The following is a 16,115-nucleotide window of genomic DNA, read 5'->3' as shown; positions in this document are numbered from 1 at the left end:
AATATAGCTAAGATGTGTTCCAGTTGCACAGAAGCAGCAGAATGCAGGATTCTTGCATCAAGGTCTGGGTGCTGCCGCAAATGGAACCATGGCCTCCTTGTTCTAGGGGCAACTCCCACTCCCTGCATCATATCCAGGGTAGCTGCTTGTGCTGCCACAAAGTCCTTACTAGCCCAAAGAGTTCTTTAGGGGTAGAAGGGGTACTGGGCCACCACTAGCCCCTTCTACCCTTCCTTGAGAATGTGCATGATCTCCATGGGTTTGTTTTTCCAGCACAGCAGTCAGGGAACTGTTACTTTGGGGGAGGCCCGCAGTTCAGTGGCAGAGCATTTGCCTTGCATGGAGAAGCTCCCAGGTTCAGTCTAGAGCATCATCTCCAGGTTGGACTGGGAGAGACGCCTGAGACTGAATCCCTGGAGAGCTGATGCTGCTGGTCAACGTGGACAGTACTGAGCTAGATGGACTAAGGGCCCGACTGTGTTAGGCAGCTACTGCTGTTCCTATATACTTTTGCTAAGACACAACATCCTCAGAGATGTGAAATTGCTCATGGTGGCCCTCAGCAGATGGGCATCCTGAAGCCACAGGAGGCCCTTTCAAAGTTGTTAGCAGCTGCGGAGTTGCCTCTCCTCCCAGCCTCACTGCCTAATCCAGGGGAGAGAACCACTCATCTATCTGAGGTGCATATGCTATGAGGATATGCTCAACATAGCTCAGTTGGTAGGACATGAGATTCTTAATCGTGGGTTCAAGCTCCACACTGGGTGAAATATTGCAGGGAGTTGGGACTATCAGGGTTTCCCAAATTTGGGTCTTGGGTCCAGCAGTTTTTGGACTACACCTCCCATCATCCCATGCTAGCTGGACCAGTGGTCAGGGATGATGGGAATTGTAGTCCAAAAGCTGCTGGAGCCCCAAGTTGGGAAACCCTGGACTAGATGATCCTTGTAGTTCCTTCCAATTCTATGATTCTATGAAGGGAGCTTTCATGGTTAGACCAAAATGTGGAAGCTGCCATGATCATTATTTGGGTGTTGTGTGTGTGTGTGTGTGTGTGCGCGCGCGTGTGTGTGTAAGAACCCCATGTTAATTAGTCTTTAATTGCCAGCTTTTTTACGTCCAGCCTTTTCACCTCTGTAGATCAGTAGAGGGTACATGGGAAATTACATTCTCCTCCCAACATACTCCCCCACCAGCAGCCTCTGATCTCTTGCATTAAAATTAGCCAAGGGCAGGTTTTCAGTTCTTTTTTTTCAGGTGAGTGGGTGTCGTGAAGTAGCTCCCATCTTCCTCCTCTGTTTTTAGGTTTCCCTGTACAAATCTGTGCCAACGCGACTCCTTTCCCGAGCCTGGGGGCGCCTGAACAGTGTTGAGCTGCCCACCTGGCTCCGGAAGCCGGTCCTCAGCCTATACATCTGGACGTTTGGTGTCAACATGAAGGAGGCTGCTGTGGAAGACCTTCACCATTACAGAAACCTTAGTGAGTTCTTCAGGCGGAAGCTAAAGCCCCAAGCCCGACCCGTCTGCGGCATCCACAGTATGGTAAGTGGCAGAGATGTGAGGGGCAGTGGTGTTGCGTTTATGGAGAAGCAGTAGCCTCACTGCTGATGAACACCATCAAGGCCCTATCCCATCCACCTTTAGATGAGCTTCTTTGCCAAGTTAACTGCATCAGACCTGATTCACTGGAGCTGATAAATATGGGCTGTTTAAAAAGGCCTCTTTCTGGTGTTTTGATGCTTAATTCTAATGGCTGCTTTGTGGTTTTTATGTGAATCTTTTGATTTATGCTTTAGTTGCATTGCGGATTGTTCTAGAACTGTTGGGTTTTTTAAAATCATTGATCATCTTCTGAATAGAATAGTGGGATAGAATTGTTTTAAAAAATAATAGTGTTTAGAGAAGTGGCAGATGCTAACACAAGAATTTTTGGTGCTGTTTGCTCCCTGTAGATCAGTCCATCCGATGGCAAGATTCTCAGCTTTGGACAAGTGAAGAACTGTGAAGTGGAGCAAGTAAAAGGCATCACTTACTCACTGGAGTCCTTCCTGGGTCCACGTGCTGATAAAGAGAACTGTAAAAGCAAGCCAGGTAAGTGCAGTTCACACAAGCAGACTTTGGGGCTCAATATCATTCCACTGGACTTGGCATCTGCAAAGGACCAACCACTGGATGCCATGTAATAGCTGCATTGGGCCCTGACTGGGCACAGGCATTGAGCCACCCCTTCCTCCTTGCAGCTGCTTCTGTCTCACCTACAGCTGCCTATGTTCCTGTTTTGTACATTGTGTTGAAGCCTCAAAAACCATTTTACTCGTTATTCTTTCAGCCTCTTCATTCCAAAAGCAGCTGGTAACAAAGGACTGCAATGAGCTCTATCACTGTGTGATTTACTTGGCGCCTGGAGACTACCACTGCTTCCACTCACCGACCGACTGGAAAGTGTCTCACCGGCGTCACTTCCCAGGTAGGCCAGGTTTCCAGAGATACACATGCAGTGGAAGGTTGCTGCTAAACACTGCATTTTAATAAATATTTGTCGGTGAAGTCATGTCCCTTCCAACTCTGTGATTCTGCGTAAAATCCAGTGGTTCCTGATGCTGGCCATCATCCTTCCTTTGAGAACCATGGTTTACCAGGAAGTGTTCAGAATATAAAAGGCACTGAATGAATTTGCCATTTAAAAATAGCAAGTGATCCCATCTCGAAGTGCTTCTCAAATTATTATTTCTGCAGGCTTTTAAGTGGGAAAATGGTTGTGATCACACTCATACTATGAATGATTGGATTCCCTTCCTCCCTTAAAAAAGTACACCAGTGTTTGTTGCTCCTGGGTGTCTAACTTAATTTTAAAACTACTAGGTAATAAATGATGTCATACCTTTCAACTTGGGGCTTCTCCAGCTTGCCCCTTTCCACTCTCCAGCCCAAAGCCTCACCTGTGTCTTAATGCAGGAAGACTGTCTTACAGAACTGAAAGCTTCTTCATTCAAGCTGTTTCTGAGAATTTGCTTTCATCCTCCCAACAGTGGCTGGGGAAATAAAAGGGTGGCACTGCCCATTTCTCTCCTTGCTCCCCATAGGCTCCCTGATGTCTGTGAATCCAGGGGTTGCTCGCTGGATCAAAGAACTCTTCTGCCATAATGAACGCGTTGTACTCAGTGGCTACTGGAAGCACGGTTTTTTCTCTCTGACTGCAGTAGGAGCCCAAAATGTGGGATCAATTCGCATCTATTTTGATCAGGTGAGTCGAGCCTTTCAAACACTTCAGAAGGAGTCATTGTCCTGTGTGTCCCCCCACACCACCACTTGGGAGTGGGTGTTCTTGAGCATCCTGCGAACAATTCATAGGTTCTGGGAAAGAGGGTGGTGTGGTTTTGGCGGCAACTGTATCACTGTGAATACATGCAAATTGGGCCTTGAGCGAGGTTTCAAGTAGCCTCTTGCCTCGTTGCCCATGGTGAATAAGAACCTTCTTATGGTGACCAGGCAGGCAGGCACCACAAAAATGCCTCCCTCCCTGCACTTCACTCACAAATGACTAAAGTAGCCAGTGGTTGAGTAACAAAACGTTACGGGCTTCTTTGCAAGGCACTTACCTGCTTCCCTCCTGGAGTCCTTATGTAACGCCTCTTTTCTTCTCCCCATGTGCAGGATCTGCGTACAAATAGCCCCAGCTACAGCAAAGGCTCATACAACGACTTCAGCTTCGTAAACAACAACAATCATGAGGGCATCCCCATGAGGAAGGGAGAACATTTAGGAGAGTTTAATCTAGGCTCAACCATCGTCCTGATCTTCGAGGCACCGAAGGACTTTAATTTTTATCTGAAGCCTGGCCAGAAAATCCGCTTTGGAGAGGCCTTAGGATCTCTCTAGAGACTCCACTGCCAGGGGGGCTTTTTATATGCAACAGGGACTCAATTCGTAAAAGGATAAGTTTCTCTAAGGTGGGAGTATTGCTCAGCAGGACCTGAGTGAGGAAACTAAAGCCCCCTTGTTCTTAGAACGGGGGGTGCCGGCAGTGCATTCCCACCATGAGAGCTGCAGACATATCAGGGATTGTGGCCTTTAAGAATGTTGACCAGGGTGGCTTTTCTGCTTCTTCCCTATGCCTGTAGAAATAGGCATTTCTCCCCAAGATGCCATTTTCAGCCTGCTTTGGCAACAAACGATGAAGTCTTGGTTGAAATGCTGCAGTCAGAGGGAGGAAGGAGAGCAGAGATTCCTGCTTTCAAGGGATACTGTCAGATTGACCCATGCTCCATATTTTCTAATTATGTCTCTCACCCAGCCGTATTCTCAATTTATGTTTCACACCAGACTGAACAGTCCAATGCCAAAACCAGGAGACTCAGCAGAGTGGAATATAGAAACATAAAAGAGTTCATCTGGGTGTGCCATTGTTTTAGAAACCTCTCTTATAAATCTGGTACTATCCCTTTAAAACAGAAGTCTGCACTGTATTTTTAAACCTCAAACACTGTGTCCACATTCCACATTTGACTTGATCTTGTTTTTGTTTTTGTTTTTGTTTTTAGGAAGCCTATTTTATTTGTAGCTCGAGCTCACTCTAACCCGGCCATTCTGTATTGCTATTCTGGCCTTAATCTTTTTTTTGGTTTGTATGGGAAATATCTAGTCTCTTGTTAAGCTGGGGACGTGAAAAAAACCCAGATTTATTTTTTTTCTCTGCAAAGGCAGTGGGAAGTCTCTTGCTGTGGACAGCAGTGAAAGCCTCTTTCCTCTCCCTACGCAGCTACTGCCAACTTGCCAGAACCAGAGGACTGGGGGAGAAGATCCTGTCAGCCCAGGTCTTCCTAAAAAGCAAAAGGAGTCGTCCTCCTTTTCTCATGTGTGTTAACCATTTCCCCCACTCTTTGCTGGACTTGCAAAATACTTAAAAGCCAAATTTGCCAAAGCCAGCTTGAGAGTTCTATTCTGAACCTTCATCCCACACACATCTAAGTGGGGATCAGTGGCAAAATATTAAGCACTGCTGCGTAGACCAATAGTAAGGGGAATCTTAAAACTTACTATGCCTTTTTTTTCCTGGGAGGGGATTCATAGAAATTGGTGCCAAAGGGGGGGGGAGGGCAGTTGAAAAGGGATTGGTTTATTTATGATGTCTGGGTTTTGTTCTTGACCTCAAGAAACCAAGTTGTGAACATGGCTGAGGCTCAGGAGTGTTGAGCTCATTTTGGCTTTAAAACTGCATCCCTCCCCTTAAAAGTCTCCTCCTTATGCTTTCCTTGCTTTAGTCTTACCTTGTACACACACACACGAGAGAAGCTGCCCCTTTTAATGAGCACAGCCATAAGAAAAGAAGCCAAGGCAAGTTTAAGATGGTGACTGCTAGAAAAAGGAGCAAGTCTTCATCTGAGGCGTGTGCCATTTGAGGCATGGATGTTTCCAATGATAGTGGCTCCCGTCTCTGATGCTGATGAAGGGCAAAGAAGTGGCCTTGGTGATGATGGCTGGTCATCCATCCTTCGTATCTTTGCACAGTGTGAAGGTGGGTTTTCTAACCAGCTAACTGGCCTGCTTAACCATAGGATAGAATGATGGGTCACAGCTCCTCTATTAGTGCATTATCAAAAAAGGTAAAACTACCCGAAAGGGGTAAACTTTGCTCCATCCATTGCTCCTTCGATTGCTTCCACTTGGCTGCTTTGCCAGTTCCTCTTTGAGCTTTAATTTCTTGTTACTCTGCTTGCAGAGCGGCACTGAAGGTTCTGCTGCTTACTGAGGACACGGGAATTCTGCTGGATGAACTTCCCGGTCTAGGGGAGGAGATTGTGGTGGGGGCCTGAGGCTGCTGAGAGCCAGAGGTGGTCACATTGATCCTAAGCAAAATGGGAGTGGGTTTCTTAGTGACGCTGTGAATTTCTCCTGCACGGAGAATCCATTTAATTTTTCAACTGTATCAGTAGCACAGTATTTTTGTATGTCAAAATGTACAACTTAAGGACATTAACTCATTAATTGCAAACGTTTTAAAATAAAAATGAATGACTTACCATGGCTGATTTTTAAAAAGAAAGCATTTGACTGCTGTAAAGAGACATGCAGTGCAATCCTGTGCATGTCAATGTGACTTACTCACAGGTAAATGTGTTATATTGGATTGCAGCCTCCACCAGTGTTTGTACAGCTACCGGGGTGGAGGCTCCTCTGCCACCCCCCTGCATAGCAAAGGGACAGCATCCAGCCATCCCACTGCATTTCATGCAAGCAAGCAAGTCCAACATGCTTAAGTGCTAAGAGCTGCTCGAATATCCTGGACACGTGTGATGTAGGACTCCATTAGCTGTCGCTCTTCTCCCAGTATGTGCTTGAGGGAACAGATCTTCACTTTCAGCTGCAAAGAAACAGAAGCACAAAGAGAGGTAGTTTGGAGGGGCAGCCTGGCTCAGGCCCCAGCTAGCCTGAGAGGCAGCCATCTGTGCCCCCAAGAAATTATTCCTAGCCTCCCTCATCCAAAAATCTTGCTTTGAGCTACAACACACAAAACATGCACAAAGTGCTAGGGTAGCACTACCTCCCAGACCAATCCCAAATGGAGTAGGTCTTTGCAGTTCTTCTCAAAAGCGGTTTGGGTGGTGGAAACTTCCAACTAACAAAAACTTGATTTACTCACAAGCGGATATGCCAGTTTGCCATTTCTAAGCGCTAAGCTGATGCATCTTGATTTATAAGTAAATTTATATTTCCTCTTTTTGTCTGCCACATGCAACCACGTACCACAAGTGACAGGTGAGTGAGAAACACAATGTCACTGGGGAGCTTTGCTACAGAAGGGATGCCATCTTGAATAAAATATGGGGGGGGGCATGTGAGCCCCACCCCCCTTAATCGATCATGGCGCGCACACCATTTGAATGGCAATGCCCAGCAACTTTGGGAGGCACAGCCCCCTGAGATATTTTATGGAGGGTACCAAAGGGACCTCAGCTCGTGGGAGTTTGCTCCAATACTACAGGCCCACCTCCTCCAGATTCTCCAGAACATGCTGAGCTACCAAGTAGTTTATTTAATCAATACCCTCTAGTTGCTAACCAGCATAGTAATACCTATTGCTGAAAACAAGAAACTAGCATCAGATACTTGGGATACGTTCTTTTAAAAGTGCAATCACCGAAACTATGAGAAGCAAATCCTGAAATAGGAACATCTGGATTTTTGTGGCAATGGGGTGGGCCCCAGAGCAATGCAGAACAGAGAAGTCATGCAAGCCCTGAGGCTCATGGGACATGGAGGCTCCCTCCAGCCTCACTATAAACACTTTCTTGCTCCAGATTTTCACACCATCTCAGCCCTAGATGATAGAATAATGGCAGAAGTGGTGATGGCAGCAAGGGAATAAAGGTTTTACTCTTCTTTGCAATGCCCTTTGGGAAATGTGTGGGCTTCGCTGCAGCCATTTAATTTTGCTTCAGTGGCCGCAGGGAGAACTTCCTGTTTGTACCTGATCCAACTCTTTTTGTACTTGACGCACAGCCGCCTGTTCTTCATCCCCTGGTCTCATCTCCAGCCACTTAAGCAGAAGGCGCTGCCGCCGCTGGCAGGACCTGGAATAAAAAGCCAGAATGTCACCCTGTTCTGGCCAAATGAAAGCAAGGCCGGGGGTCCAATCCCCACCACTTTCCTCTATTAGGCCCAATGCAACCATTTGCACTTACAGGATTTGCAATGGTTTAAGTGAGCCCTGTGCAAATGTTTCCTCCTCTATAAACCTGTCAGGTAGGTTAACCCAGCACATCCACTCCAGTTGCTTTGCCTTCACAGTAATGCCCTCTGCCGTTATCTGCAGTAGGACTGCCTTGAACAAATCCTGCCTGATCCCAGTATCTGTCTAAATAACTGCTTAATTACAGAGCACTATTGATGTTTCCTTACTGTGATTTACTGGGGAAATTGGACCATAAGAACTATTACACTGATGGCGGAGAATCTTTTTCTGTCCTTGTGGCCAACCTTCCAGACTTTGCATGCCAGCAATTGGTGGGGACAAAAGGAGTGGGCTGAGCCAAAGTGTACAGGGCCAGGGCTAGTTCACATAAATCTCCCACCCACACATACACACTTGCTCCCCTCCCCTGCAGTTAGGTTTGTGGGGAAAAGCATTTCAGGAGCAACAGGAATGTTTAAGCACTATGATACCACTTTGAACAGTCATGACTTCACCCAAATAATTCTGGAAGCTGAAGTTTATTAGGGGTGCCGAGATTGCTAGGAGCCCCTCTTCCTCTCCCAGGGCTACAATTTCCAGAGATCCCTGGGAAGAGGGATGGATTGTTAAATGACTTTGGGAAGCATAGCTGTGGGAGGGGAATAAGGGTCTCCTAGAAACTCTTACCAAATCACAGCTCCCAGAATTACTTGGGGGAAGCCAGCATCACAACGCTTTAAATGTACGGGGTAATTGCGGCCTTGGTTAGGCCATATTTCACCTTCCCTTTCCTGAATTTGTTAGTGTGGGAAGGGAGCCAGCCCTCGGATATGCCTACAGCTTGCTCCGAAATCATCAAAAGAAAAAATTACTGGGCGGTGCTACAAGAGGGCAACAGTTAAGGGAGGCATGGAAGAGTGTGCTAGAGGGGAACTGTGTCCCTGCACCCACCAGCACAGCAGACTACAGCAGTGGCCCCTTCCAACTAGAATTTCCTGAACCGATCTCTCCTTCCCAGAGGAAACACAAGCCCAAACACACATTGCAAAGTAGGAGAAGAAGTAGTGTTTGGCTACGTACTTCAGCTCCTGCTGGTTGTGGTGGTAGAGTTGCATTTTCTTCCCAATAACCTGGAGCTCAGCTCCCAGCTGTTTGTGAACTGCCAGTGCCTCCTGAGTAAAACCTTCTGTTGCCTTTTCTGGTTCTTTGGTTCCTAAAATGAAAAGGAAGACAGTGTGGGTTTTGGAATCCCTCCGAGCAGCTTCTGCTCCCTTCTCTGTAGCTGCCATATTAACTGTGGGTCATCTGGGAAGGATCACATCTCAGAGACAAGCCCCCTTACTCTTGTTGCAGAAGCAGCAAAAACGGGAGGGCACACACTTACACCCAGGTAGGAGGACAAACCTCCTGGAAAGCCACTGCACCCCTGGCCTCAAAACAAGCAGCTCACTTCCTTTAGGAAACAAAATGTCTCCCTGCAGGCAAAAAAAGAGCCTTTTGCTATCTGGGAGTGAGAAAAGTGGGTCACTCATAGGACCATCATTGTTACCTGCCCTTCCACAAGTGGGATGGGGAGGAGGGCTCTCTCTCCTTGAAAAATCTTCAGGCGGGAGGAAATCTGCCCTTGAGTCTGCCAGCACTTTTTCCTTCCCAGTGGTTGGTCTCGGAGGGCTTGTGGAATAGAGGCCAGGCTGTAGGCCCAAAGGCTCAACCTGAAAGGCAGGAAAACAAGAATGTTACTTAACCCTGTCCAGACACCAATCAGAGCTGTGCTTATGGATTTGGTGTTAAACAAACTACAAGGTACCCTAAGCCCTTTGAATGGAATGTTCTTATGATAAGAGGATCCCCACCTGAAACTGACAGAGGGATAAGCTCTGTGCTACAGAACTGGACTAACAGAGAGGCAAATACTTCTGAATCTGGGAACCTTCCAGAGTAATCAAAATCAGCATTCTGCCATGCTAGAGGGGGTTTGGATGAAGCAGAAGTGGTGCCCCTCTGTCCAGCCCTACTGGCAAGTAATGCTGCAATATGGTCAACCCAAAACAGGCCCTTTTGAGGGTGAAGAGGGCATCAGGCCAGGATCCACTGAGCAAGCCCTGCTGCTGCATTTTTTCCCTTCCACCCTGGTTGGTGCAATTAGCTAGACTGTGGATGTGGCTGATTGAACCATTCCATCAAGCCTGCCACTGCCAGCTAAGGGTTAGGATTGCAGCCTTACTGCAATTTGACTCAGGCAGATCAAGTGAGTGTAAGGCCAGGGCAATACTGCATGAAGCAGCAAACAAGGTGTGAGAACTCACCGTTCCTGGCCTCTCCCTTCTCCGTGTCATGAAGGAGGAAGGTGGCAACAGCTCCGGGTTTGGCTTTGGGAGGGCTGTGCTATCTGGCCAAGGGGGTGTGCACAGCACTGGAGCAGCCTGAGGAAGTGGGGGTGCTGAGAAGGGGCAGCTGCTGAACTGGGGTGGAGAAGGGACACTGCTTTGGGCAGATGACAAAAGGGCCGTAGACAGAGCAGGTGGGTGGCTTGGAGTCGTTTTCTGCAAAGCCCCAGCAAGGCTTTCTAGTCTAGAAGAGGAAGACAAAGATCAGATTTGTTAGATGTATAAGAATCTGTAGCACACCAAGGAAGAATCTGGAAAAATCCCTCTTCCTGTTACCTTCCAAGCTGTCAGCATCCACTTTTCTAGCTCAGGCACATTTTAAGCTTTGCTCTACAAAGTAAAGTGGACTAAGTCCACCCACCCACCCATCTATCCTACCCTCAGCCCTTTCCCTTTTTGTACCAGGCAGAAGTTTTCCAAGAATCTGGAGGCATCCACAAGATTCCACGAAGAATTGTGGCCGTGTAGCTTTATGACTTGCATCAGAGCTTCTTGTTGCAGAAGTCTTGTTTTTGAGTTTGGTATTCTGCTACACTCCGAATTCTCCATGCAATCAAATAAGAAACCTTGCTTCTTATTTCATCAACAGGATGGTTGATGGGCACACATTTTTATTCTAGTTTGAACATCCATTAAGTACCATGATGTGGTGAGAATGTCATCCTGGATCTTCCCTTTCATTAGAGGTCTTGGGTAAAAGTGACCTTGAACTTGGCTGGTGGGAGTAGCCCCTATGTAGTCTTTGTTCTATTTATTAATTTGTCATGTCTGAAAGTTGAACATTCTTCCCTACCCATTCAAGCCAGGACCAGGCAGCTCTGTTCTCTCCAGAGATTGCAGCAGAAAGTCAGGTCTACGGGGCTGTAACCTGCCTTGGCGGGCCGCCTGCCTGTGGGGAGGATAGGAGGGAAGGTTAGAGGCCTTTTTAGAATTAGGGAATACTAAGGTACATACATACCTTTTACACACTGATAATTATGTACAGGAGTGCCTACAAGCATGTTCTCAGCACTACTACTTCTTTAAGAAAAGCAGGTTGACAGGTGGATTTACACAAGCAACTGTACCTATCACTTACAGCCTTACAAGTTTAAACAAAACCAAAGAGCCAGCGCAGTTACTCTGAGGCTTGCTATTGAGAACTGAGTAATGATTCCAGTACTTCATGCCACTCAATAATCCTAAGGGGCACAAGCCTTCTTTGCCTGCCCTTTGGCTAGTAATAAAGATTGGTTAGACTAGTCAATTTTAAGAGGATTTTTAATATTATTACAACAGCAAATGACTGCCAGGTAGATTGGGCAAATAAATAAATAGGAGAAGGCCCAGGAGAATCCCCAAATTTTCATTAAAAGTTTCCTGTGCATGACACCTTCCCTGCATGGAACAGAGAAAGAGAATGAGATCTGGAGAAGAGAGTCTAACCATCTGCTGCTGAGTCCTTTTGCTAGCTGCAACTCATTCTTTCCCCACTCTTTAAAATTAAAAGAAGCCTTCCTCTGTGCATATGCAGTGGCTTTCAAAATGAGGGAGGCCACTGTGCAATTAAATTCACAGTTTGGTGGCTCAAGGGGAAGTGAGCGTAAGGAGGTTGCAGCTTTGTCTCTTACTCACAGATCAGTCAGGATGGAATCTCCGGAAGCCTGGAAAATGGGGGCCTGGTGGTCGCTCTGGGCAGGCCTTGCTGTGGAACGAAGGCTCGTTCTCCTTCCAAGATCTCCATCGGCTCTTGAGATTGCAGCAGGCACTGGCACTTGGAATGTCACTCGCTTCTTGAGAGGGGCCCCCGGAATGGACAGGCTGGGTTTCTGGCAGAGGGCCTTTAGTTTCCAGAGCATGGCACACCGGTAGACAGCCTGGTGACGGTGGCAGGCAATCTGTGAGCGCAAGGAAGAAGCACATGGCAGGTTGGTGGGAAGGTGGTGCTGCAAAAGCGAGGGCTGCGTGTGCCCTTCAGTCTGCTGTAAGGAGGGGCTGGGCAGGGGAAATGGAGAGAAGGAGCTTGTTAATTTCTGTACTTCTTGGGGAGCCTTCAGCAATCTGGTGTCCTTCCAGATGTTTCAGACTACAAATCTCATCACTCCCGGTTCACAGAGCCATATTATGTCGGGGCTGATGGAAGTTATAGTCCACAATAACTGGAGGGCACCAGGCTGGGGAAGTCTGGTCTTGAGGGGTGGAGGATAGTTGTATAAGGAGCTCCTCCGTAGTCAGGAGGAAAGTCCCCAGTTTTGAATCTGGAGGAGCAGCAGTCTCTCCCAAATGTTTCAATCCAACATAGCATGTCAAAAAAGATTAAGAACAGAGACAAAGGAAGAGTGGGGCAAGATGTGGGCCAGGCACACCTGTGATGATGTCGCTCTCTGGCTCTGTAGTGCCCCCTAGAGGGAGAAGCTGGGCAGTGGACCTGACAGGACATACTGTGCCTATACAGTGGTGCCCCGCAAGACGAACGCCTCACAAGACGAAAACCCGCTAGACGAAAGGATTTTCCGTTTTGGAGGCGCTTCGCAAAACGAATTCCCCTATGGGGTTGCTTCGCAAGACGAAAAAAATCTTGCATCCCCCCCGCAGGTTTTTTTGCTTTTTTCGCCCTTTTCTTAAGCGGCTAAGCCGCTTATCAGCTGTTCCACTGATAAGCTGCTTAACAGCTGATCGCTGGAAGCCGCTTGACAGCTGTAGCGCTAATCCGCTAAGCTGTCAATGGGCTTGCTTCGCAAGACGAAAAAACCGCTATACGAAGAGCCTCACGGAACGGATTAATTTCGTCTTGCGAGGCACCACTATACTTGTCCCAGGAGTACCTGTGAGAGGGTGGCGTGTGCTTCTATCTGTTGCTGTGGGGTGGAACCCCATAAGGGATCTGTGCTTCCTGCTTATGACAGAGAGGAGAAGCCAGCACAGGCAACAACCAAATATTTTCAGAACACCCTCTATTCTGGCAACTGAAGTTTGTTTAAAAGTGTTTTTAACATTGTATTTTAAATTATTGTGACATGTCCTGAGACCCTGGGGCGAAGGGCAGGTAATAGAGCAAATAATTGTTATTTATCATTGTGGATCCGATCCATCTAACATGCAAAAAAGAAACCACTGTGTATGAAGCAGTTATCAACCTGTTGCGAAATAAAATGGGTAAAGTTGTATAGATGTGAAATGAGAAGGAGCCACAAGATGGGTCCCGTTCTTTTACCTTCACCTGATGCTGGGCCTGCAAGTGCCCTCGGAATTCCTTCATGCCAGCCATGTACCTCAGGATGCGGGTCACACCCTCCCGCAGCAAATCAGCCCGGTAAATCTCCACAGCCCTCTCGATCCGACCTTTCTTGCGCTGCTGCTCCAGGACAAATGCCAGCCAAGCATCAAATACCTGCAGGCAAGACACATAGGTGGCAGTGGCCGCACAGCCTCTCGTATTCATCAGCGACAAAGGAACCAGCAGAAATTCCCTCTGGAGAAAGCAAACAGGTTCAAGGAACTCAAATACACATGCCAGTGCTTTTCTTTTTTAAGCTCTCAGAATTTCAAGTATAGATCCAAAACTGTCAGCAGTGTGGGAGGTGTTGCAAAAACATCCACAAGTGAGAGATTGATCGTCCCTATATTCTTGAAAACATTTTTATGTCTGACATATGTAGTGGAAATACATATATTAGCTGCAACTGCTGTGCTCCCTCTCAAGATATGATGCCCTAGGCTGAAGCAGCTCCCCAGCCCTGCCCAGAGGTGGAAGGCCCTTCGATGCAGTGCTGCTAGTAACAGAGATGGCACTGCCCTCCACGGCTGCTGGGAGATGCACAGCTGCAGCTGGAAACAGAGCATCCTGTGTCTCCACCCTCCTCCTCCTCTTTCCTTGGTAATATGTACTTAACCAAACTGCAGAAAGCTCCCTCCCACTCCCATGCATGGAACAAGCTGTGTGGTTCTTTACACCCTGGCTTTGCAATTCAGCAAAGGGAGAAAGAGAAGGCAGTCTGCTTGCAAGCAGAGCTGCTTCCTCCAAACAGGACCACATGAATGCACCTCCTCTCTTGCCTGCCAAGACTGACCTTGCCCTGCAGGGACATGGACCAATGCCAAAGCGCCCGCATGGTTTCCTGCCGCTCCCTCTGCCTGTACGCCAACTGTTGGTGCAGAAAGAAAGAAAGAAAGAAAGAAAGAAAGAAAGAAAGAAAGACCATGTGGGCCAGGTTAAGGAGGGAGGGGGAAATCCCAACCCCAGCACAGATACAAGCTATGAAGTTCTTTTGCGTTTTCAGCATTAACTGAAAAATTATTCTCCTTTGTCCCCTTTCATCTCCTCTGCACCTAGGGTTAGGGGAGATGCTTTAGTTGAACTCCTCCCCCCCCCCCCCACAATATGGTTTCCCATAATGCCACATGATGGAAAAAAGTCAGCAGCCTCACTGTTCCATCCCAGGCTTCAGATGGACTCACTGCAGTCAGAGGCTGGAAGGGGAAATGGATGTGTCTGACCTCACCTGGGTCTTCCAGGTTGAGAAGCAGTTAGAGGAAAGCCTCCGGGCCATCAGCTGATCTCCTTGTCTCTGCAGGAGCTGCAGGGGGAAAGAGGCACAAGAGTTGCCACTCTGAGGCACAGAGCCCGGCCCTTTCCTATGAAAATTATCAGGCTGTCCTAGAAAGCCTTCCACACATCTGGTTTACTGCTTCCTACCCTCTGGAGACAGAAATCTGCCAATTTCCTCACCATTTTCCTTATGCACTGGAGGTGATACTGCTTCCACCTGGCCATGCACTTGCTAAGCAGCTGTCTCCCATGGTGCTGAGCTGCCAAGACAAACTGCCCTCTCTGCTTAGAGGACTGAACGTAGGACTCCTTCCAGCGAAGAAACATTGCCTGCAGCCTCACTGTCCAAACAGGAAGATAAAAAATAGTGAGCAAGAAGAAGCCCAGCCCTCCTCCCATCCTATTTCTCAGAGCAGCCTTCCCTAACCTGGTCCCTGGTCCCTGGTCCCTGGTATTTTGCCCCACAACTCCCATCTACTCCAGCCAGCATTGGGCATATGGTGCTGGGAGTGACGGAAGTTCCAGCACTTAAATATCCAGAAGGTACCAGGTTGGAGGAAGGCAGCTCACTAATAAACAGCACTGCAACAAGTAACATTGAGGTTGGAAACCTGGAGAACGGTGCAATTCTGTATTGGAACCCATGTACATAAAAGCTTTGTGGACTTAAATTTTACACAGATGCTTTTAAAATTAACCTTCAATTATTATTTTTGGGTGATTTATAACCATCATATATATCTATATCTATATCTATATCTCCAACAATCCAGAGCTGCAGAAAACCACACAACACAACACACACACACACACACACACACACACACACACACACACACACACTGCTCTTCCCTAGTGGATGGCTTTGAAGCTGCTATACATCCTGCATCTACTGATGCATGGGAAGAATCACCCATCACAGACCTTCCTCCTCCACTACACGAGGGAGGGGGTATATGGCTGCCATACAAAGAGGCCCAGTCCAGTGACCCAAAGCAGGAGGAGGCAGAAGGCTAGTATTGGGATCATGTGCCACATTCAAGCAAATAGCCACACTCACCTGCATGCAAATGCTTCCTGGCCTCCGTCACAGCTGCTGCCTCCTGCTGACGATGGTATGCACACAAGGAGGCTGCATCCCTCCATCTGAGCACAACCTAGGCAGAGAAAACAGGGGCTGCAGCATTAAGGACTCCAAATATTGTGTCGTCTTTTACTTCCTCAACTGGAGGCTCAAGGGCATCATGTCATGCCTGAGACACCCCAACCAGCCCAAGGACAAGGGACCTGTACTGGGAGTTTAGCTTTCCTTCCTGATGGGATTTACCTTTGAGAGAAATGCTCTTCGGTGATGCTCTTCTGCCAGAGCAGCCTTCTCAGCTTCTTGCTTGGAATCTGCAGCATTTTCCTTCCAGGTGCACAGTGCTTGCCTGAGGGCCGACAGAGATGGGGGGAAGCTCTAACCAAGAGCAAATCCTTTCCCTCTGTGAAGCCCAGGATGGGAAAAAGGCAGAGGGCTGAGAGAGAG

The 16,115-nt window shown here is 47.7% G+C and overlaps 2 protein-coding genes across 21 annotated transcripts in view; one reads left to right on the top strand and one right to left on the bottom strand.

Moving 5' to 3' along the window:
* Positions 1-6,020, top strand: part of PISD (phosphatidylserine decarboxylase) — a 38,002-nt gene extending 31,982 nt beyond the window's left edge. For all 6 annotated transcript variants that reach the window (XM_083717446.1, XM_083717448.1, XM_083717443.1 and 3 more), the window contains 5 exons: positions 1,306-1,542; positions 1,953-2,091; positions 2,330-2,467; positions 3,084-3,244; positions 3,655-6,020. In XM_083717446.1, coding sequence (XP_083573572.1) covers positions 1,306-1,542; positions 1,953-2,091; positions 2,330-2,467; positions 3,084-3,244; positions 3,655-3,879 — 900 coding nt within the window. In that variant the 3' untranslated portion in view covers positions 3,880-6,020. The remainder of the gene's footprint in view (positions 1-1,305; positions 1,543-1,952; positions 2,092-2,329; positions 2,468-3,083; positions 3,245-3,654) is intronic.
* Positions 5,867-16,115, bottom strand: part of SFI1 (SFI1 centrin binding protein) — a 32,719-nt gene continuing 22,470 nt past the window's right edge. For 14 of the 15 annotated variants that reach the window (XM_083716889.1, XM_083716897.1, XM_083716898.1 and 11 more), the window contains 13 exons: positions 15,915-16,017; positions 15,648-15,744; positions 14,768-14,928; positions 14,541-14,615; positions 14,109-14,183; positions 13,253-13,429; positions 11,674-11,936; positions 10,853-10,948; positions 9,979-10,243; positions 9,222-9,384; positions 8,753-8,885; positions 7,469-7,571; positions 5,867-6,361 (listed from right to left, as the gene is read on the bottom strand). In XM_083716889.1, the coding sequence (XP_083573015.1) occupies positions 6,254-6,361; positions 7,469-7,571; positions 8,753-8,885; positions 9,222-9,384; positions 9,979-10,243; positions 10,853-10,948; positions 11,674-11,936; positions 13,253-13,429; positions 14,109-14,183; positions 14,541-14,615; positions 14,768-14,928; positions 15,648-15,744; positions 15,915-16,017 (1,819 nt within the window). In that variant the 3' untranslated portion in view covers positions 5,867-6,253. The remainder of the gene's footprint in view (positions 6,362-7,468; positions 7,572-8,752; positions 8,886-9,221; positions 9,385-9,978; positions 10,244-10,852; positions 10,949-11,673; positions 11,937-13,252; positions 13,430-14,108; positions 14,184-14,540; positions 14,616-14,767; positions 14,929-15,647; positions 15,745-15,914; positions 16,018-16,115) is intronic. The other variant, XM_083716896.1, reaches the window with a different exon arrangement.

Source organism: Podarcis gaigeae (genome assembly GCF_964106915.1).
Source record: "Podarcis gaigeae genome assembly, chromosome: 16".
Classification (NCBI taxonomy): domain Eukaryota; kingdom Metazoa; phylum Chordata; class Lepidosauria; order Squamata; family Lacertidae; genus Podarcis; species Podarcis gaigeae.
This window is presented reverse-complemented; position numbering and strand designations above follow the sequence as displayed.